Raw genomic sequence first — 21,527 nt, forward strand, 5'->3', positions numbered from 1 at the left:
CGCGTTTACCCCATGCCTTAGGTACCTAGAGGTACCTACCTACCTACCTGAGTTAGGTGCCTATAGTCATATACATAGGTACTACGTATATATACATATGCGCTAATCAGAGACGTCCTCGGAAATGCAGCACCTAGAGCCACGCGTGGCGTCCCGTCAGATCCTCGCTAAACCGGTCTGCCTCGAGTAACGGGTACCGACGCGCAGGTAAAGGTACCCACCTAAAGTTGTGCTCGGAATTCTGGTGACCCGCGAGCTCATCCAATTTTATGTATAATTCCAATCGCCCCAGTTCCCCCCGTGTTTACCAGGTCCCCGTATCGGATGCATGCACAGCTATAAGTCCCCTACGGCTCGACCACCAACTAGAGTCTGCCCGCGGCCATCCCTCCTCCTTTTCGTCAGGGCCACCGTCGGCATTCGCACACTGGCAAGAAGTCCGGGCCGCCCTGCTAGATATAATACCTTCGAATTCGTCCTCGTCCTCAGGGCAACAACCTATGTCCATTGGCTGGCAGGGAAGCGGAGCTGTGGCACGTCGTCGCCCTTGGTCCAATCTACCTATTCCTGCATGGATAATCCGTCTGGGAGGGAGTCGAGATTAGACAAGACAAACCCAAACAAAGCGCCGTCAGATTGATCGACATCCCTACCCAGGAACTCAAACCTAGGCAGCAGCCTTCCGAGCCGTTCCCCAGTCTCCCTTTTCTTTTCTTTTTTCCTCTAGACGCACCCCGGGCCAGCCAGACTCTAGCCCGAGTCTCGCCTGCGCGCGCCGGTGCCACAAAACGATGTCGGGTGACACTTCGGAAAAGCCGCCCGCGGCCGCGGCCGCCAACGGACCCTCCAACCGCTCATCCAGCCACGGCGACTCGACCGCGGCCGACCCCGCCGCGACCAAGGGGAGGAGTTCCGCAGAGTCGGGCACCGCGCTGGAAAGGGCCGACTCCAAGGCCGTCAGGGCGCCCAAGGGGTCCGACAACGACCCCTTCGCGCATCTGCCCGACAACGAAGCCGAGATCCTCAAGAAGCAAGTCGCCACCCCCGTGGTCAAGGCCGGCGTCGCCGCCCTCTACCGGTACTCCTCGAGGAACGACATCATCATCATGGCCGTGAGCGGGCTATGCGCCATCGCCGGCGGCGCTGCCCTCCCCCTCATGACCGTCATCTTCGGCAACCTGCAAAACACGTTCCAAGGCTACTTCCTCGGCACCATCTCGTACGACGACTTTCAGGACGAGATCGCCAGCCTGGTCTTGTACTTCGTGTATCTGGCTATCGGCGAGTTCGTGACCGTCTATGTGGCCACCGTCGGCTTCATCTACACCGGCGAGCACATCAGTGCCAAGGTGCGACAGCACTACTTGGAGAGCTGCATGCGCCAGAACATCGGCTTCTTCGACAAGCTCGGCGCTGGCGAGGTCACCACTCGGATCACCGCCGACACGAATCTGATCCAGGACGGCATCTCCGAGAAGGTCGGCTTAACGCTCACGGCCGTCTCTACGTTCATATCCGCCTTTGTCATCGGCTTCGTCTTCTACTGGAAACTCACCCTAATTCTCGTGTCCGTCATCGTTGCCCTGATGCTGAATATGGGCATTGGCTCTCGCTTTGTCGTCAAGTATACCAAGGACAACATCCAGGCGTATGCGTTGGGCGGTAGCGTTGCTGAGGAAGTTATCAGCTCCATTCGGAACGCCGTCGCCTTTGGGACGCAGGACCGCCTAGCTAAGCAATACGACAGCCATCTCATCCGGGCCGAGTACTTTGGCTTCAGAAAATCAGCCTCGGTCGCCGTCATGATCGCTGGCATGATGTGGATCATATATTTGGACTACGGTCTAAGTTTCTGGATGGGCAGCAAGTATCTCATCGATGGTGTTGTCTCGCTGTCGAGCGTCCTTATCATTATGATGTCCATCATGATCGGCGCATTCAATCTGAGCAATATCGCCCCGAATATTCAGGCCTTCGGAACCGCGCTCGCCGCGGCTGCCAAGGTCTTCAACACGATTGACCGGGTATCGCCGTTAGATCCCACGAACGACGACGGCGAGAAACTCGACAAGGTGGTGGGCACGATCCGCCTCGAGAATGTCAAGCACGTCTATCCCTCCCGACCAGAGGTCGTCGTTATGAAGGATGTCACTCTGGAAATCCCGGCAGGAAAGACGACAGCATTGGTGGGAACATCTGGGTCCGGGAAGAGCACCATCGTAGGCTTGGTCGAGCGATTCTACGATCCTGTCGCTGGCAGAGTGTTGCTAGATGGACATGATGTCAGCACCTTGAACCTCCGCTGGCTGCGACAGCAGATGGCACTGGTCAGCCAAGAGCCAACCCTATTCGGTACCACGATCTACAACAACATCCGACACGGCCTTATCGGCACGAGGTTCCAGAACGAGAGCGAGGACAAACAGCGCGAACTAATCTTCGAGGCGGCCAAGAAGGCCAACGCCCATGATTTCATCTCCGCCCTACCCGAAGGCTACGAGACAAATGTTGGCGAACGTGGGTTCCTGTTATCCGGCGGCCAGAAGCAGCGCATCGCTATCGCGCGAGCTGTTGTCTCAGACCCTAAGAGTAAGTTGCCGCGAGTTGGTGAGAAATACTGATAGGCGTTGCTGACTTCCCACCCAGTTCTACTGCTCGACGAAGCTACAAGTGCGTTGGATACCAAGTCGGAGGGTGTTGTCCAGGCAGCATTGGAGGCCGCCGCGGAAGGCCGAACGACCATCACCATCGCCCACCGGCTGTCGACCATCAAGGACGCCCACAACATCGTAGTCATGTCGCTGGGCACTATTGTCGAGCAAGGAACTCACGATGAACTCTTGAAGCGCAATGGCGCCTACGCAAAACTCGTCACCGCGCAGAACATCGCGAAGGTAAATGAGCTGACGGGCGAGGAGCTCGAGGAGATTGACGAGAAAGACGAACAACTCATCCGCAAGGCATCCCAGGGCGCTGATGTCGGCTATACTGAGGACCCGAGCAACAACATCCAGAAGAAACTTGACCGATCGGCGACCCAGGGATCCGCATCTAGTAAGGCTTTGCAGGCTCGCCAGCCGGAGGAAACGAAGCAGTACGGGCTATGGACCTTGATCAAACTGATCGCATCCTTCAACAAGGAAGAATGGAAGCTGATGGTTTGGGGTCTGTGCTGGTCCATCATTTGCGGAGGCGGTAACCCGACACAAGCCGTGTTTTTTGCCAAACAGATTCTGGTCAGTCCCCCCCCCCCCCCTTTTTTTATTTTCAACCAGACTCGGTAGTTAACCTGCGCTTTAGACCCTAGGCGTACCCATTACCCCCGTGAACAGCGCGGAGGTCAAAAAGGAGAGCGACTTCTGGAGTGCCATGTATCTTATGCTAGCCTTCGTCCTGCTCATCTCCAATATGGCCCAAGGGGTGGCCTTCGCTAAGTGTTCCGAGCGACTGGTTCATCGCGTAAGAGATCGAGCTTTCCGAAGTATGCTCCGCCAGGATGTAGCCTTCTTCGACAAGGACGAGAATTCCGCTGGTGCCCTCACGTCGTTCTTATCCACCGAGACTACACATGTGGCCGGCCTTAGCGGCGTCACCCTCGGGACCTTGCTCATGGTTATTACGACGCTTATATCCGCGATGGCCGTCGCTTTGGCCTTCGGTTGGAAGTTGGCTCTGGTCTGCATCGCCACCGTGCCGATCCTGCTCGGTTGCGGGTTCTTCCGCTTCTACATGCTTGCGCACTTCCAACGACGCTCCCAGAGAGCGTACGAGCAAAGTGCTTCATATGCATCTGAGGCTATCTCGGCAATTCGCACCGTCGCCTCCCTGACCCGAGAAGCAGACGTCTTGGAGCAGTACACGCGGTCTCTTGATATCCAGCAGAGGGCTAGCCTGATATCCGTACTAAAATCCTCGACACTCTACGCGGCTTCCCAGTCTCTCGTCTTCTTGGCCTTCGCCCTCGGCTTCTGGTACGGCAGCACCCTGATCGCCAACTTCGAATACGATCTCTTCCAGTTCTTCGTATGCTTCATGTCTGTGATTTTCGGCGCACAATCCGCAGGTATCGTCTTCTCTTTTGCTTCCGACATGGGCAAAGCCCACCACGCCGCCGGGGAACTCAAGACGCTGTTTGACCGAAAACCAACCATCGACACGTGGTCCAACGACGGCGCCCCGGTAGAGGCCATCGAGGGCGCGATCGAATTCCGAAACGTCCACTTCCGGTACCCTACTCGGCCGGAGCAACCCGTGTTGCGTGGCCTCGACCTCTCGATTCGTCCTGGGCAGTATGTCGCCTTGGTCGGCGCGTCCGGGTGCGGAAAGAGTACCACGATCGCCCTGCTCGAACGATTCTACGACCCACTCGTCGGTGGCGTCTTTGTCGACGGCAAGGAGATCAGTTCCCTCAACGTGAATCAGTACCGGTCATTCATCGCCCTCGTCTCCCAGGAACCGACCCTCTACCAAGGCACGATTAGGGATAACATCCTTCTCGGATCCCCCCGCGAGGACGTTACAGACGAGGCCATCGAATTTGCTTGCAAGGAGGCCAACATCTACGATTTCATCCTGTCCCTGCCGGACGGCTTCAACACCGTGGTGGGAAGCAAGGGCGCGCTGCTGTCGGGAGGGCAGAAGCAGCGCATCGCCATCGCTCGAGCGCTGATCCGCGACCCCAAGATCCTGCTCCTCGACGAGGCAACCAGCGCGCTGGACTCGGAGTCGGAGCACGTGGTGCAGGCGGCCCTGGACAAGGCGGCGAAGGGCCGGACGACGATCGCCGTGGCCCACCGGCTGAGCACGATCCAGAAGGCCGACATCATCTACGTGTTCGACCAGGGTCGCATCGTCGAGGAGGGCACGCACACCGAGCTGATGCGCAAGAACGGCCGGTACGCCGAGCTGGTCAACCTGCAGAGCCTCGAGAAGACCCGGTAACGGCCCTCGTTCGCGAGTCTAGCGCCAAGTTTCGGCCTCGAGGGAGAGGATATAATTCCGTAATCCAGGCGGGTGTAAACGAGGGGACAGCGCCCCCCCTCCACCCCTACCTACGCATACACGCTATAGCCGCTTTCTAATTCATGCTTATTGCTTTTAATATCCGGCCAACTTGGTCGAAGGACAAAACAGATTCCCGAGGATGAACCCCATCCCCACCCCCCTTTCGATGGGAAAAAGAAAAAACAGGAGAAGCATACCAGAGGCGACGTCGGTCGTTGATAGAGATTCCCATATGGTTGTCGATACCTCGTAAAAGTGGCGTTTGTCTTATTTCTCCTGTTAAGCATAGGTGCAGGTGCGGGGATAGAACGAGGAAAGGGGGGGGGAGAGAAGAGAGAGAGAGGCAGGGGGAGAGACAGATGTGATGAGAGACGAGATGAGAGCAGATGAGAGTTGGGCGGACGGGATGATTGCGATGTCTTTCTTCTCTCCACTCTCGGAGACGACGGGTAGAGGAGCACACGCACTGTTCATGTATATAAAAAAAAAGGGGAGGAAGACGAAACGCCACACTCGAACACTCTAGGTGCTTCAAAGGAATTTAGCTATCATATATACGTGCGTGTGTTCGTGCGTATAGGCATACGTTACGTGTGATTATGCGTCAGGCTGAGCGACGCCCGTGTTCCATTGCCCGCCGCATCACACCTGTATACCGCGATGCGTCGCTCTTGAATATCAAGGAAAGGATATGCGGGGAGAAAGACGAGGCCAGGTCGAGACGACGACTTCGTGCCCCTCGACGAATGCACGCCGCCGTAGGGGTGGGGAACATGCACAGCCGAGGAGTAGAACTGTTCTCGCGCCTTTCCTTCTTTCTTCCTCGCTGCCTGCCTCTGCCCCCGACATCCGTCGCGTGCGTGCGAGCGAGTCCCTGCGCCCATCTCCGCGCCACGCCCGCGGCGTCGGCCTGGCGCGGCAGCAGCCCTCGCCGCCGACAACGCTTCTCCGCCTCGCAGGCCCGGACTTCCGTAGGCACGTCCCTCCACCCCTCCCTCTCTCTGGCAGGTTGCGCGCGTGCGCAAGTCCGCACGCATAACCGCGCCTGCCTAGGCGCACTCCCGAGGCCTGCTCCGCCTGCCCCGCCTAGCCGTCGACGCCATGCAGCGGTGCTGCGATTTGCCTCTGGCCCCCCCCCCCCACCCCTCGCAGTAACCGGTCGCTGGGTGCGTTGCGGTCTCGCTGCCTGGTTTCAGGGCCGGCGGCTTCGAGCAGGGCTCGGCGCGGCTGGCGCGGCGGAGCTCTGGATTTCTTGGGGGGAAGGGTTGTCCGGTGCGGCGAGAGCACTTGAGCGCTGGATACGGGAATTTGGGGGGGGGGGGGGGCAGCGCGATGACGGGGAGCAAGAGTCATGTGTGCGTATGCACAGCACAGCACGTGGTGCTCGCGCGCGGGCGCGCGGATGGGAAGGGGACTGAAACCGGTCTCATCCGAGACCTGCGGCTACGCGACGGGCGATTCCCTTAAGGCGACGGGCATCCGTCGTGCGGTGCCGGATGAGGAAACACGGAAGAGGGGAGATGAGGTGGTGTGGGGACGGGGGAGAAGCGAGCGAAGGCGAATGGAAGGGGGGGGATCGAGAGGCGTGCGTCGGTGGCTGAGACACGGTCATCTGTTTTCTCCTCTCTCGTCTCCGCCGCCTCGTCACCGTCGCCGTGGTCTTCGTCTTCCTCTCGTATCGCCCCCCGCCTCGTCTCGCGTCCCGCCGCGACGGGGCAGGATGGTGGTGTGTAGGGACGACGGCGACGACGAGCAGGCAGATCGCTCCAGCCCGGCGAGGCCTGCCCCCAACCGCTGTCCCGCGGCGTTGGACGGGCGGGCGGTCGCGCGAACACGCGGTCGAGCGCGCGAGCGAGCGCCTGCGCCCCGAACAACAATCAGGTGGCCCTCGTAGATAATGCCTCGCCCGCCGCGCGCGCACGCGCACGCACGCTACCACGCCCTCGCGCCGAATCTGCCCCCCCCCCCCACCCTTTTTCTCGCGTCGGCTCCCGGACGCCGCCGCGGCGCAGCCAGTGTCTCAGGTGGCCCAACCTGCGGGCACATCACGCACGGCGTGCAACCCCCCCCCCCCCCCCGCCGAAGGGAGCGAGGAGAGCGAGCCAGAGCCAGATGGTACTGAATGCGGTGCGCAGCGCGAGTTTGCGCGCGAGCGACGTGCGATTTTGCTTCGTCTCGCGGCTGCCGCCACCAGGGGGAGTTGGTTTCCCTTGCGTCGCCGCGGGTGACCCCTCGACGAGACGGCGCGCCCCTTGCGTGCCGTCCGGCACCTCTGCTACCCGGCGAACCTCCAACTCGCATGCCGTGCTACGCCCATGTATGTATGGATGTATGTATGTAGGCGCATGTGTGATTGTTTCGACCGAATTGCAGCGCCCGTCACGCAGGTCGTCGGGTCAGGGGAAGGGAGCGGGGCGTCTTTTCTCTCGTCTCCTTTGTAAGGGGCGTTAGCTTACCTAGGTACGTGAGGGAGAGGGAGACTACGGCGCGGCGTAAGCGAGATACATTGTCGCCATAGGATAGGAACGCGGGCGCGCAGTGACGGCGGCTGCAGGCAAGGCGAGAGGAACGTGGGAGAAGCCATAGTCGGGATGGTGATGGTGATGGGATAGGGCGGTGGGATCGATGCGATGAGAACTGTTAGATAGGCGGGTGGGCAAGTATACAGTAGGTAGGTAATACTGCAGGTAGGTAGGCGGACACGGGAGCAGCCCGGCATCCGACTCGGTCCTCACACAGGCCCAGCCAACCAAAACAGCTTCGCCGCATCCACCCCCGGGGCCGCGACTGATCGGCGACGTAGGGCTGGGTGAGCAAGTGTGTGTATGTGTGTGTAGTTTGCACATACCTACATGGGTATCGTCAACCACGAGGTGTCGATCCGTGGTTGATCTCGCCGATCTGCTCATTGGAAACAAAAAAGGGGAGGTGATGGATAAAAGGGAGAGGGAGGGATGCTATCGGGGATCGATCCGCCCCAGTTCCCGCTTGGCTACGCGCCGTGGCGTTTTCTTAACTGTTTACCTGCAGATGCATATACATCTACTACGGGGCCTATATATATATGCAATATACCTATAATACGTAGTAGTATTACATATAGCATGCTCTCTCTCTAGCGAATGTCCTCGCATGGCTGTTGTCGGTCAAGTTTTAGCTCGTTGGTAACGTGAAATATCCAGCCGCTACTCGCCCCGATATCAGGTGAAGAGGAATGCGGCGTCGAGATTCACAATCACCATAGCGGCCACTCACAGTTCATCTCACCCCTGCGTGTAGAATGTGTGTCGTGTGGGTTATATTACCTGGCCCTACCTGAACCACGCCGAGTCCGTTCCTGACTTCCCAGCATGTCGGGTCTCGGTGTCTTTTTTTTTTCTTTGTTCGACGGTCTCCCCCTTAATCGTCCAACAGCAACCCAACAGCGGGAGGAGGGTTCGTCCGCGACACGGCACCCCGACGCTTTTATTGCCTACGTGTACCCAGGTGTGGGTGTGGCCGACGCGGTTATTATTAGCACGAACGAAATCAATCAGACCTGAAGCGGGATCGCGGCCGGGATTCGAAACTTTCCATACAGCTCGTATACGTGTAGTATGGAGGTAGGCATATCGAAGTTAATAAGACGGCGATCATATAAGCGGGTTGGGCGAGCGAGAAGGGCCAAAAGACCGAAGGGGGAGCGGTTGAGGGGCGCTCATTGGCAAAGAGAGAATCCCGGCGCGGTGGATTCTCATACCTACTTATGTACCTATGTTGTACGCATGTCCGTACGAGGTTGCAGCTCAATCCCCATCCAGCCTGTCTTGGCTCGAAGCAGGGCAAGGCAAGGGGGAGGGTGAGAGAGGAGCGCGGGTCCCGGTAGGCAAGAGGTAGGTGATGGGCAATCCGATGGTACCTTGCACGGGCGAGATGGATCGCTCGCTGATCCGGGCGGATGGGCCGGAGCCGGGGAGGAGGTTACTCATAGTGGCCCAGCATCCGTAGGTTGCTCCCTCGGTTCGGTGTCGGTTGGTGATGCTGGCGACGATGTTGTATGTAGGTGGTGGCGGATTAGTACCTAAGGGACGTAGTCTCGGAAAGGCGCCTCGATGCACATGGGAATTATGCAGTTGGGCTATTCAACTTATGCACTCCCTGCCTACGTAATGTCTACATAATGTCCACTATGCGTGTACTTTGCTACTACCTACCTTAGATAGGTACATACGAGGTTGTGTGGGCATGCGTAATGGGGTTGGATTGGAGCACCACGATCCCTCCCCACCACCTGCCATACCTGGTCCCTAGCCGACCAGGTAGGTGCAGAAAACCACGCGATGAGTAGCACACGCATTATCCAAGGTAGCAACGGCTGTGCCTGGCATTAGCGCATGCATAGAGTCGAGATAGCGCAGAGATAACGCCGCCCGCTAGCACGCAAGCCGCTTACCTTTGGGGCTGGTACATCAGGTCAGCACCTACCTGCGTGCCTAAATTTAGGTACCTGATACCTATCAGTAATGTTGGCATGGGCGCCTTGCGATGCATAAGGCCCTCTAAGGCCGGTATCGTCGGTCGGCACTCACCTCAGCGCGGCAGCAGCACCTGCTGAGGATGGCCGTCGGGTGACGTCGGGGGCGCCTCCACTATTACGAGTGGGGTTGCGAAGCCACGAAGCGAACATGACTAGGTAGGTACGTATATGCTATCTCCTATACATAGACCTATACTCATCTGTACCTACCGAGGCATGCGCCTGACCTACATTTAGTACCTGCCTACCCATGAGCAGAGGTACCTGTAGGTATCGTGAATGACATGAATTATTGCCCGTAGTGAGTACGTACATCCATGCACGGTACATGCCTAGGCACCTACCTCTGGGCATACTCATAGGCTAAGGCACCGGGCATAATATGAGAGAATTGCTCGACTTGCCAAACGCGACCGGTTGGAAATTTCGCTTCATGCGAACCCCCGTCCTAACCCATCCCCTTCACCCAACACGGTCCCCCAATCGACAGGCTTCCGGTCGGGATGAGATCGAATCGGAGAAAAAAAAGCTCTGGGCTGGACAGATTTCTCCAACGCTTTACTCATTCAAGCCGTGGAAAATCCAGCTTGACCAACATGGATAGTGTCTTCCGCCGCATGGGTAGGTGGGAGGCACCAGCCGAATCAGGGAAGAGACGCCCTCTCGCCTCTTCGACCGAGACGGAGGGAAACGGCGAAAGTGACGAGTCGTCTGGCCCTCTACTTTCGCTCTGCTGCCGAAGAAGAAAAACAACTCAGCGTGTTGGTGGTGGTGGTGGTGGTGAAGTGGTGGTGTTGTGCTGCTGCCGCCGCCGTCGTCTACGGTTGCATGTGGCCGTGTCCGTTACAGGCAGGCCAAGCGGCACAGCTCGATTACATACCCCCCTCCCCCCTTCTCCCCCCCTAAAAACCACCAGTCCAAGAGGCATAACAACCTCTATTATTACACCCAGACCCCGATTGCGATATCATCCCCAGCCTGCCCCTCTCCCATTCGACAGCAACCCAGCCTGCACTAGCCGTTTTCTTCCCAGCGCCGTAGCTGGGCCTCACGAAGGAAGGGTACGCTAGCCGGCCGGAAAGCCAGGAAAGGGAACGCTTGGAGATGGCCGCCAACGCGTGTCTTGCCTATGTAGTAAGTTCGTTATCGCCTCTCGCAGACCGTGTCGTTCACGAGTACGACGCTAGTGTGTCGCTCAGTTGCCAGTAGCTCTGCGCTTCTTCGTATGCTTACCAGGGTTAGGGATCGTGTGAAGAGTGACCCCTCTGCTTTCGCTTCTGTCTCCGCCTCCACCTGGCCATCTCGGGTCTCTTCTTAGGGTTCTATGCACACGTCTACCAATCCCGTCATGCCGATGCTTGTCGGCCGTCGCTCACGATATATGTAGACCGACCCTTGGGTCTCGATAGTGTCCCCGCACGCTACTCTAGACGCTATTGCAGCATTACCGTTGTATGTACGCGCAACCATCCCATTGGTGCTGTGCTGCTTGACCACAAGACGGCACTCATTTACCCGTCAACCCAGTTTATATTGGCCTGCCCAGCTTGTCTACCCACTAACGGGGGTCGTCTCCTTCCAGAATCCGCCGGCCAAGGGAGGCAGGGGTAGGAAGTCGAGTCCGCCGAATATAATAAAACGACGGGCGAGGGGTCCGGGCTGCCCTTTTTTTTCCCTCGCTCCCGCGCTCATCCCCCCAGGTTCGAAACGCCCGCAATCGCCATCTTAATAGACGCCGGACTACGACGACTGCGCCCGAGCCAGTACGGATCGGAGGCTCTCGCACATCACTAGGCAATGGGATGTGTGTAAATGTTTCGCTGATCGGCCACATGCTTCAGCGACATAATGCTTCCCAGACAATCCTCCTTCCGCCAACAGCCGCTGCGCCGCGGCTGTGGCCCGCACTACCCTGGCGTTTCACCTAATAACAGATTCTGGATACATCTGGCAGTGATCTTCCTGATCATTTCCTCTTGGGTGCCCCTAGCCGTAGCTATTTCACTGGACGCCCCCCCACGATCGACTGAGACAACGTTGTTACTTGATACGCGGATACCAATTTTCGTCGACGGCCACTGGCAGATCATGTCCGAAGACGAACATCGCCAACTCCTCGTCCCTAGGCAAGCGGAGACGCAGACTTTCACCGTAGACGTCTCAGCCGCTACCGCCGAACCTACTCCTACTCCAACGCCCACCGTCGCTTCAGGTCCTCTCCCCAGCCCTTTCGATGGCGCGCTCGCTGCAAACTTCTCCGGCGAGAATGGAGGTGGATCCTGTCCGAATTTTATCAACAGCATCTTGGAGGACCCGACGTTCAAATCGTGCTACCCTCTCTCGGTGCTCCTAAAGGTGAGTGCAAATGAATCCGTTCTTCGTCGTTCTGCAAGGTCGCGCAACTAACCGGGCTTTCCTTTGCTCCCCTTTTAGAGCTCCAATTCTTTCTTCCAGGCTATGAAATCTCTGGTCCAGATAACTCAGGTTCTCGAAACGTCGTGCAGAGCGGACAAGAATACCTGCACCGCGTACCTCGACGACCTTGCTGAACAGCTCAAACGCGACGAGAATTGCGGAGAGGATTTCAGGAAGGAGAACGCGCTCGTCATCCAAGCCTACAAGGGGATGAAGGCGTATGAGGAGATTTACGGTGTGACGTGTCTGATGGATCCGGAGAGTTCGACATACTGCTTCGTCAATGCTGTTACGAACCGCACGACGGCATCCAACGTCTACCTCTACAACCTACCCCTTAATTCGTCGCTCCCTTCGAGGGCATTTCCTGCGTGCGATTACTGCACGAGCGAAACGATGAAGATATATCAATCGGCGTCGGCTGACCGAAGGAAGTACATAGCGAACACGTACGTGCAAGCGGCCGAGCATATCGATTCGGAATGCGGACCGGGCTTCGTCAGTGCCTCGCTTCCCGAGGCGCTACCCGACAGTGCTGTGATAGCGCAGGCTCCGTCTCTACTTATGCTATCATTGTTATTTGTCACCATTTCGCGATGGGTTACCTGACCCGTCGCCTCGACCAGCGGGTAGCATTTTGGCACACCCGCGATTATGGGTTCAACGGCGTCTTGAGGGATGGGATGGGAAACGGACTTAGTGGAAAGTCTGTTTTTGGATAACGGCTTCGAATTATGGGACGTTGATGATTTTTTTGTCCCTTTTATTTTACGGATCGGCAACCTTTACAGGACCGAACGGCGCATTCCTGATACCCACTTAACATTCCTTGGATTCTTCTTTTATTCGATCCTATCGTCGTCGTCTTCGCACGGCGGAACTTAAACATTATTGGATTATCTTGGCCACCTACGCGTGCTCTCAAGATTGACAACCAACTTACTCATCACCATTACTGCTGCTGCTGCTGCTGCTGCGGTCACCGCCATCACGAGGTCAATAGAGGAGGAGACACGGATAAAGGGGGATCGGCACGGGCATGTGTCGAGTGCAGAGAGGAATCCTTCGACCCTCAGGAACTCGACCAAAATAGACAAGTGTTGAGGGGGCGGCGAATTATCGTCGGTTGGACGCGGGCATCCGTGTCAACACGTGGGTGGGAGGATTACTAGCGCTTACCAACCGAAGCCAAAAGGAGAGACGGTGATGCTTCTATGAAAAGCAGAGCTTTTGCTGATTGTATATAGTTGGACGAGGCTAACCTGCCCAGCCTACCTATCTAGGCGCTTATTATTTAATGTATAAGACTGGCCAGGTAGAAGAGGCAATATAAGAGAGGTGGGCCCCCTCAAAAAAATAAAATTACACGAATGAAATAATAAGATGAAAAAAAAAAACAGTACCACCTAGAAAGCATCAGTTTCTAGTCAAGGCCGCTAGCGAGGTTGTTCAAGTTAGATGTGCCCGTCGACAGGACAGGACCCAAGGTTGCCCGCTTCCTGGGCTGGGGATCGGAAAGGAACCACGTTTTCATTCCCACTCCCACAATAAATACCCATACCTACCTTTACCTACCACGCCCACACACTCCGCGCGACTAACTCTGCAAGCGTGTGCGCTCACGCTCAGCCAACACAGTGCGGTGCGTGAGTGCGGATGGGCCACTACTGCTTTTCGGGGGCACATGCTACCTCGGGTAGCGTCCCCGTCCGGCCAGCCTGCCTTGCTTGCTCTGGGCGAAGTCGCTGGGGGGGGGGCCTCTTCCGCGCCGCCGGGCAGCCGAACATTACTATGAGTAATGTCACACAACACGTACAAGTTCGAGCGCCCGGGCGGCGGCGTACTCATACAGGAAATGAGAAGACGAGAACGGCTTGCTCGTGTAGGCAACCCCGGCGCGAGGCGCCCCGTGCGGCCGCGATGCAATGCGACGTGGGTATTATCTCACCTGCCTGCCTGCCTGCCTGCTTGCCTGCCTAACTATAGGATGTGTGTGTATGTATATATAGGTAGGTATATATCGAATGGGTTCGCCCGCATATGCGCGTACGCCACCCGCCGGCGGGTGGACAATGTCTGCCTAGCCTAGGTAGGTACATGTATGTCCAGACTCTGCTGTTCGCCTCTCTCCGTGCCGCCCGAGCCGGATAAGTCCAGGTAGGCCCGGCGGGTGGAGAGGGGCCGGGCCGCGCTCTGCGCGTGCGCCGGGCCAACCCGGGGGGCTATCCGTCTTTTGCGTCATGCACCCGTGATTGTGGTGGGGAGGGAGGGGGGGGAAGAAGAGGAGGGCTACCGAAGCCGCGGGTCCGGCGGGGAATAAAAATGGATACGCGTTTGCTAGCTAGCCATCCATCCATCCATCCATCCAACTAGGTAGGTAGATCGCCAAACCCTGCGCTGCTCTGCGTTGTCGTCTATAGGTAGGGGAGCACGCGTGGGAGGATATACAGGGGCTGAGTCTTCCTCTCTTCATCTCTCTCCCTCTCTCTGATATACAAGCTCGTCTCTATTTACAGACACAATAGCCGCCTTTCTAGTGCATTTCTATATTTCGCTCCTGTACATCTACGCTCCCCTTACGAGCCGCAAGTCGCCCGTCTTCGTATCTACAACCCGAGTTACCTCGACTCCCTAACCCCCCTTTCACCCCTCGCCAATCTCCTCGCCCCTCTTTCCTAATCCGCGAATCCAAAGGCATCGCTGACAGCCAGGACATTTGTTCTAACGCCGAGCAGCGAGACCACGATGCCGACGAGGTCGACCGTCAGCAAGACCGCGGCCGCCATCATGTACCGCGGGCTGAAGACGCGGTACAGCATGAGGTGCCGGCGCAGGTGGCCCGCCCACGCCATCGTCGCGAGGCTCTCGACGGCATAGTGCGCGACGAACGCGCCGAGCGCCCGGCTCACGCTCTCGAGCACCCCCTTGCGCTTCGGCCCCGTATTCCACAGCACCAGCAGCGGCACCGCCGCGCACGCCAGGATCTGGCCCGCGAACGTATTGAGCGCCACCGTGAGGGGGCTCCACGGGTACCGGATCGTCATCAGCGGGATGAACGCGCTATCCCACTGGAGCGACGACAGCACCGCCTGGTGGCCCGTCTTGAAGAAGTGGAAGTTTCCTAGCAACGCCAGCGTCACGGGGCCGACCGTCTCGGCCGAGATCTCGTTGATGTCGACGATCTCGGCGAGCGACAGGATCTGCCACAGCATGAGCGCGATGGCACCCCCGCCCATCGGCTTGGAGAGCAGGATGCACGCACCCGCTATGTTGATGGGTAGGAGAAGGTAACGGGCGCCGTTCGCGTTGCCGTAACCGAGGATGGCTCGTATTGTCGAACCTTTGGCTGATCCCGGGAAGATCTCAAGTCTCGTACAGGGAGGCGCCCAGGCAAAGGCCGTAGTACCGGCCACCAAGGCCAGTCCCAGGGTTATCTGGGCGATAGAGACGTGTATAGTCTTCAAGGTCTTTTCTGAGACCGCGGTCAGCCAGTCGGCGCTGTCTGCGGTATCGATAGTCCAGTAGACGGCCGTGAGGAAGAGAACAATCCGGAAAACGTAGCCGATCCACAAGGGCGCAAGACCTTCGTATGAGCGCGAGGGCTTCAAGAAGGAATGGATGATAGGCGGTATAACGAGGAAGACCGCGAAGGGAATAGCCAATTGCCAGGGAGCCGGGGTTGACGAATTGGCAGATGCATAATATGTAGAGGTACAGTAGGGCATTTGTTCTTCTCTACAGAGCTTCGAAAATGAAGCCAACCGTCCAAGGACAACAAACAAGACCGAGTGGTAGACGCCAAGGGTTTGGTCACGGATGATAGGTCGTTGGAGAGCAGCCACGGCACTCACTAGCCCAAACGTCGATAGGAAAAACAGTGAGATCGAGTCCTCCCAGATGGTGTACGAATTCGAAGCGAAGCCGATAGATTGGCTCAGTGTGAAAACGACAGATAGCCACCCCCAAAAGGTGTTCGGGACGAGGTTCAGTATACGAATTCCCCGCAGCTTGAGCAGAGCGCCGATCACAGTCGCCATGCTCCCGACGGCCGTGGTGCCGGCAGCCAGGATCCACCGATCGGACCCGGTGGCTACCACAAGCACGGAACTCAGGGCCCCCGTCGATATGCCACCTAGGAAGCCCGACGTGACGAGAGATTTGCTCAAACTCTTGTAAGACGCAGCATCAGGCTCCGCCGACGAACCCTGTAGTTCTAGGCTCTCCTCGGCGAAATCTAACTCGGCATCGTCTAGGACGGCAAAGTCCTCGTCTTCATCTCTTGAGACGTATAGCAACAACACGACTACGCCAAAAGCCATGACTGCGATGCCTAGTACCATGTTTGGGATATCAAACCTCGCCCAGAGGTCCTTGCAGATCCTCAGGGTCTCCTCTTGGTAGGTCGTATAGGCCTTATACAGAGCCTCCCACGGTCTGGACTTGGCGTTTCCCTCGACGAGGGCTTCGGCGGCATGCCAGAGAGATGCCGGGGACCCGGGTTTTAGGCTTTGTTCGATGCCTCGAGCCTTGAAATACGACGCTTGGTATCTCCTTATCCCCGCGGATGTCACACTGGAGGCTGCGGCGAGGTTATCCCAGGCGTCCCCCTTGCGGCCGATAAACGCTTCCTCGATGGGCCGACCAAGGTTGTTGAATGGTATCGGAATGCCCAAAAGCAGCGCCAAAGTCGGCACCAGATCAATTTGGTTAGTCGGACGGATCTTCGCGGTCGCCGGCGGCGTCACGAACTCAGGCCGCGCGCGGCCAAAAACAGGGGCACTCGAGTACATCCACAGCGCAGCCTCAACCTCATCGTCGCTTTCGCCGCCGTGATCGCCCTTGCCATCCATCCCGTGATCTCCCATGACGACCAAGAGCGTCTTATCGTCGATCTCCTTGACGAGGTCTCGGATGAAGGAATCCATCTGGCGGAGCTTGGCGGCCATCGCAGGATGATTGGGTCCATATCGATGACCCGCGTGGTCCACACCAAGGAAATGTCCAATGAGCACGTCCCACTGATGCGCATGCTCAGACTTTAGCAACGGGAATATGTGGTCTAAGACCCCGTTATCGACCGTATGCAGATCCCAGACATTAAAGCTATCGTACGCTCTACTTATATTCGGTTGGAAATAATCGGGAAACAAGGTGGTCCAAGTATCGTCGCCCAGGTGAACGATGCGCTTCCCTTGTGCCCTCCATTGCATTAATAAATTGTCCTCGTCTATAGCTGTTCCCGCAAAGCTGGACCCTATATCAACGAAAGTAGGCAAGGTCCCTGTCGTCAGGCCCTTCAGCCTCTGCAGAGTCGCAGTGGGGGGGTCGGCGATAAAGGGCCGTAAGAAGGCGTTCTCGGGAGACTGAATTGCGGTCTCGTAGAGGAAAGGGAATGCGTTATGATACACCTCAGCCTGGCCCTCGTCCGGGACCGGGATGGTGAAATCGTACCGCAAGGCATCTATCAGGACAACGACGACCTTGTCAAATGTCCTGGGGTGCCAGCAGCCGCCGCCTACCGTGCCACTCCCCTGCCATTTCAGCAGCGGTTCGATGGGTGGGCTGTCGCATTCTGATCGGTCATTCAAGACCAATCGGGTCAAGAGAAACCCGCTGGTGAAGAGGAGTATGCCGACGAGGTGCATACATAAGAGCCAGGACCAGAAGCCTACAGTCCAGAGAAAACGGCCCTCGAAGGCTGCCTTTCGGCGGGTTTCGAGAGCGGTGCGCTTCGCTTGGTTGGCCGGAGAAGTTTTGATTGCGGCAGCCTTCTCGGTCTCTAGCTTCTTCAATTTCTCGGCGCGGGCCCATTGAGCCGCGATCGCCTTATACTCTGACACCGGAGGCTTCGGCTTCGGTTGGGCATTACGGGAGGGCATGTTCTCGAGTCGAGCCGGGATAACCAACGCGTCGCGTACGGTCAAACGCAGCCATTGGCCACTGCAACTTCTACCAGAGAAAGATGTGAAGGAGTGAAAGAAGAAGTAAACGATAACGAGGTACGCAGGTATTAAACTGGGGTCATTCTGGGGGGACAGGGGGCCGTAGAAAGGAGAGGGCAAGTATCTGAAGCTATAGCGAAGAGGAAAAGTGCAGGATATTAGACGACGAGGCGTCAGAAGAGTGGTGGAACGGTGTGGGTACCTATGGACCGATGTCGTGCCTGTCCAAAAACGATGGACTGAAGGACGGGAGATCGGTCGCGGTTGGACAGCAAGGTACCTGATGTAACTTGGCATTACCTAATACCCGGTAAGTGCCTAATCCTTATACCGAAGCACCTTCATGCCGGTCCCTCACCTACCCACAATTAAAGTGTCTCCCACAACTACAGAGGTGACTCCAGTCGGAAAATGAAGGGCTTCCCTCACCTCCCGGCTGAGCTGGGGATCAATCGCCTATTCTGCAAATCCCCGACGTGTACACACCTAGCTAGGCTACCTCCTCCGCAACTCGTACCTATGCCTTTACGGGCCCGGGTTATAGCGAGATGCTGCGACGAGCATGGCATGAAGGCTACCTACGTATCAATCTGGTTATGGTCTATCTATCTAACGAGTGAGCGGTTGGATAAGCACGATCACCAGTCTTCGTCCGCGTCGATGAGAAATTGCCTGGGCCCAGGCCTAGTCCAGCTTCACCCATAGCTATTCCCTGCCCTCTCCCTCCGTCGAATCGAACGTCCAAATGATCGACTGCCTTACGCCGATTCAAGGCTGAAGGTGACGTTCCCCGAAGAATCCGCCATCAAAATCATCTCGATAAACCATCTTGCATCTTCACCGTCCTGTCCTCCGGACGCCATCGCAAGTCTAGAGCGACGTTGTCAATCTAACCTTCAACAGGTCTCCCTGGGTGATATCATCCCTCAACGCCTCGAGCTCAGCCATATCCCATCTGGCGTCGATATATCTCCCGCTCAGCCACGGTCGGCGCTCCTTGCTGAGCCACACGATGCTGTCTCCTGACAACTGGGGTTCGTCTGTCAGAAACCGATGCATGGTCTCGGGCAAGTTCATCGATAGCTCGGTCTTGACGCCGCCGGGATGTAGAGCGAAGCAGGCGAGCCCGCGGCCTTGGTACTCGGCAGCTATAAATTCCGCGAGCCGGCAAACCGCTAATTTGCTGGTTTGGTAGGCCGAAGCACCGGGCGATACCCACATGGCGCCGATGCTGGAGACGAGAATATTGGTTTTGATGTCGCCTCTGAGGAGCAAGGGGATGAAGTATTTACTGCACATGAATGTCCCCTTAACGTTGATCTCATACGTCGACCACCACTCGTTCGTCCCCGACTCGTCCACCGGCGACGACTTGGCTAGGAACCCGGCGTTGTTGACCAAGACATCCAATCTCCCCTCAAATTCGTTCGAAATGATCTCCGAAGCAGCCCTCACGCTATCTTCCGAGGTGACATCGAGCTCCACGGTGACGACCCTGGGCTCGTTCCTACGGCCGGCTTTCTTCGCTGCTTCCTTGATCGCGGTCTCCAAGTGCGACAGGTCGGATCGAGCTCCGATGCCTATCTTGCAGCAACCGGCTGCGGCAAAGCTGAGAGCCGTTTCTCTCCCTATGCCCTTCGATGCGCCGGCGATGAAGACCGACCTCCCGTACAGGTCCACTTTATTAGTAGATATGTACTCGTACGTGTCGCGGTGTCTTGTCTTAGTAAATCGCTCAACGGCTTCTATATTCGCAGCTTCGGTAGCCATGATGGTGGATCTGTCGATAACCGGTTCGAGTTTAAGGCCAAATCGATCATGTCGACCGTTGCGAGAGTCTAACATGAATGGTTACCGGCCGGGCTTCATAACCTGTGTAGGTGCACGGGACCACGGGCTATGGTCGATGAGGGGTTTAATTTCCCTTATCTCCGTTCACTTCATCGCCGTATTGCGTACTCTAAGGCCTAGACGGCCAATATATCGATATAGCCGTCCGTACACTGACTCGGGGCCGTATCCTCCTTACTTCTCATAATCACGCCGTCTGAAGAGCGTTAGTTAATAACCCTCACGGCAAAATACGCGTCTTGATTACCCCCGCCTACTCTTGGGTTTACATTAACGCGCGCAGCAGGCTTCCCCCTTGTGTGAATGAGCAATGACATCGTACACCTAGGGCAAATTCTAGAGCTAGGAATATTAGAACGATATAACACCTCGATAAATCCATCTTTAGCTAGCATAAGGCAGCTCTACCTAAGTAGTAGATAGGCACACGGCGTCTTGATATCACTGATCTCTATTGCGGTTATGAAGTAGTTGCTAGGTCGGCCCATATACCTGCATAAGCTATCATCACATACAAGAGCTAAGGAGGCCATGACGAGCAACAATCAGTCTATGAGAAACGGTATAGGTAGTATCTAGATTCGAGACTAGAAAACGAGAAAGGGCTGGCAAGATCCTCACTTCCACTGCGAGGAACCATATCGTAAGGGGCTCGTGGCCGACGCAAACTGACAGCGCACCGGCGCTCCTTGGATATCATCCCACGCCACCGATCGGGGGGGAGTAGGCATGAGCGTATACAGACATATATCTATCTATGCAGGAAGACCTGCCATGGAAACCAGAATCGGCGTACCGCTACGAGAAGCGGGCAATTTCCGCAACGCTTCGGACTACACGTGTAAGTCGCCTACTGAAGATCGACGGATGAGCGACGAATACGTTATATGTCTACATAGGCGCATTAGTTCGGGTGGTATTAGGAAGGATGCATGAGTACACGATCTAAGACATGCCGCAGTTATTGGCATTATACTAGCAGTTTAACGGTTTCATTTTAGCGGCATGGCTATTTAAATTGTGCCCCAGGTACCATAATACTAATAAACGCTATCGGTTTCGCCGCAAAGAATCTGCCTCATGACAAACGGGCTACCGAGCGCGGTTGCGGACTTTGAGCCCGTAAGGCTGCCGGGCGGGCACAAGTAGGGAAAAACGCATTAGGAAACCGCCCCGTTTAGTGCCCAGCTGTTGGCGCGGAGAGGAGCCGAGCCTAAAGATAGCATCGTAGACCGTGATAGTGGCGCGAATGACTAGGTAGCCCAGGCTCGACGGCCGATCCCATATTGTCCGCATCCACCGGCTGTGTGTGATCATCGACCTGCCTAGGCTCCAGACGCAGCAGCGACTCCTTGCTTTTTTTCCCCTTTCTTCTTTTTTTTTCTCTCCCCCCTCCCCGCAGCCACCCGCGCCGCGGTATGAGAGCCTACGTATGGCTGCCCGACATAAACTGCCATCCTCGGCCTCTCTGGCTGGACTGCCAACCTGCCACACCGCTTCGACATCCGACGCGCCAAGCCGAGGCAAAGGGCGTGGGGGGGGAGGGGGGCGCCTTGCTTGTTTCCCCGGGGCCGTGCCAGTTGGACCTTTCGCGCGAGGACAGCAACCGCCACGGTGGCACCACCAGCGGCACGCACCAAGACGCGCTGTGTAGGCGGCGGGCGAGCCGAACGAGGCGTGCGGCCGCTGGCGAGAAAATGCGCCGTCGCGTGCCTCTCCCGTTGCCACGGGCCTGCGCTGGAAAAACGGGGGACGTCACGGCGGCCACACCGCGAGCTGGCCGACTCCCTCTGGCTGGA

The 21,527-nt window shown here is 57.0% G+C and overlaps 4 protein-coding genes across 4 annotated transcripts; 2 read left to right on the forward strand and 2 right to left on the reverse strand.

Moving 5' to 3' along the window:
* The first annotated feature begins 698 nt into the window (after positions 1 to 698).
* Positions 699 to 5,009, forward strand: GGS23DRAFT_458587 (P-loop containing nucleoside triphosphate hydrolase protein). Its single transcript, XM_051514089.1, has 3 exons — positions 699 to 2,589; positions 2,647 to 3,236; positions 3,301 to 5,009. Exons 1-3 carry the CDS (start codon positions 792 to 794, stop codon positions 4,939 to 4,941), a joined length of 4,029 nt encoding a protein of 1,342 aa, XP_051373375.1. The 5' UTR covers positions 699 to 791; the 3' UTR covers positions 4,942 to 5,009.
* A 6,115-nt stretch (positions 5,010 to 11,124) lies between these two features.
* GGS23DRAFT_458650 (uncharacterized protein) lies at positions 11,125 to 13,068 on the forward strand. Its single transcript, XM_051514090.1, has 2 exons — positions 11,125 to 11,875; positions 11,954 to 13,068. Exons 1-2 carry the CDS (start codon positions 11,369 to 11,371, stop codon positions 12,542 to 12,544), a joined length of 1,098 nt encoding a protein of 365 aa, XP_051373376.1. The 5' UTR covers positions 11,125 to 11,368; the 3' UTR covers positions 12,545 to 13,068.
* Positions 13,069 to 14,237: 1,169 nt separating this feature from the next.
* Positions 14,238 to 18,269, reverse strand: GGS23DRAFT_561291 (uncharacterized protein). Its single transcript, XM_051515938.1, has one exon. It carries the CDS (start codon positions 18,172 to 18,174, stop codon positions 14,611 to 14,613), a length of 3,564 nt encoding a protein of 1,187 aa, XP_051373377.1. The 5' UTR covers positions 18,175 to 18,269; the 3' UTR covers positions 14,238 to 14,610.
* GGS23DRAFT_561292 (NAD(P)-binding protein) lies at positions 18,270 to 20,435 on the reverse strand. The gene has a single exon (XM_051515939.1). The coding sequence runs from the start codon at positions 19,720 to 19,722 to the stop codon at positions 18,748 to 18,750; it is 975 nt and encodes a 324-aa protein (XP_051373378.1). The 5' UTR covers positions 19,723 to 20,435; the 3' UTR covers positions 18,270 to 18,747.
* Positions 20,436 to 21,527: the final 1,092 nt, after the last annotated feature.

The sequence above is a fragment of the Durotheca rogersii genome, assembly GCF_024521655.1.
Source record: "Durotheca rogersii strain YMJ 92031201 chromosome Unknown GGS23scaffold_6, whole genome shotgun sequence".
Taxonomy (NCBI): Eukaryota; Fungi; Ascomycota; class Sordariomycetes; order Xylariales; family Xylariaceae; genus Durotheca; species Durotheca rogersii.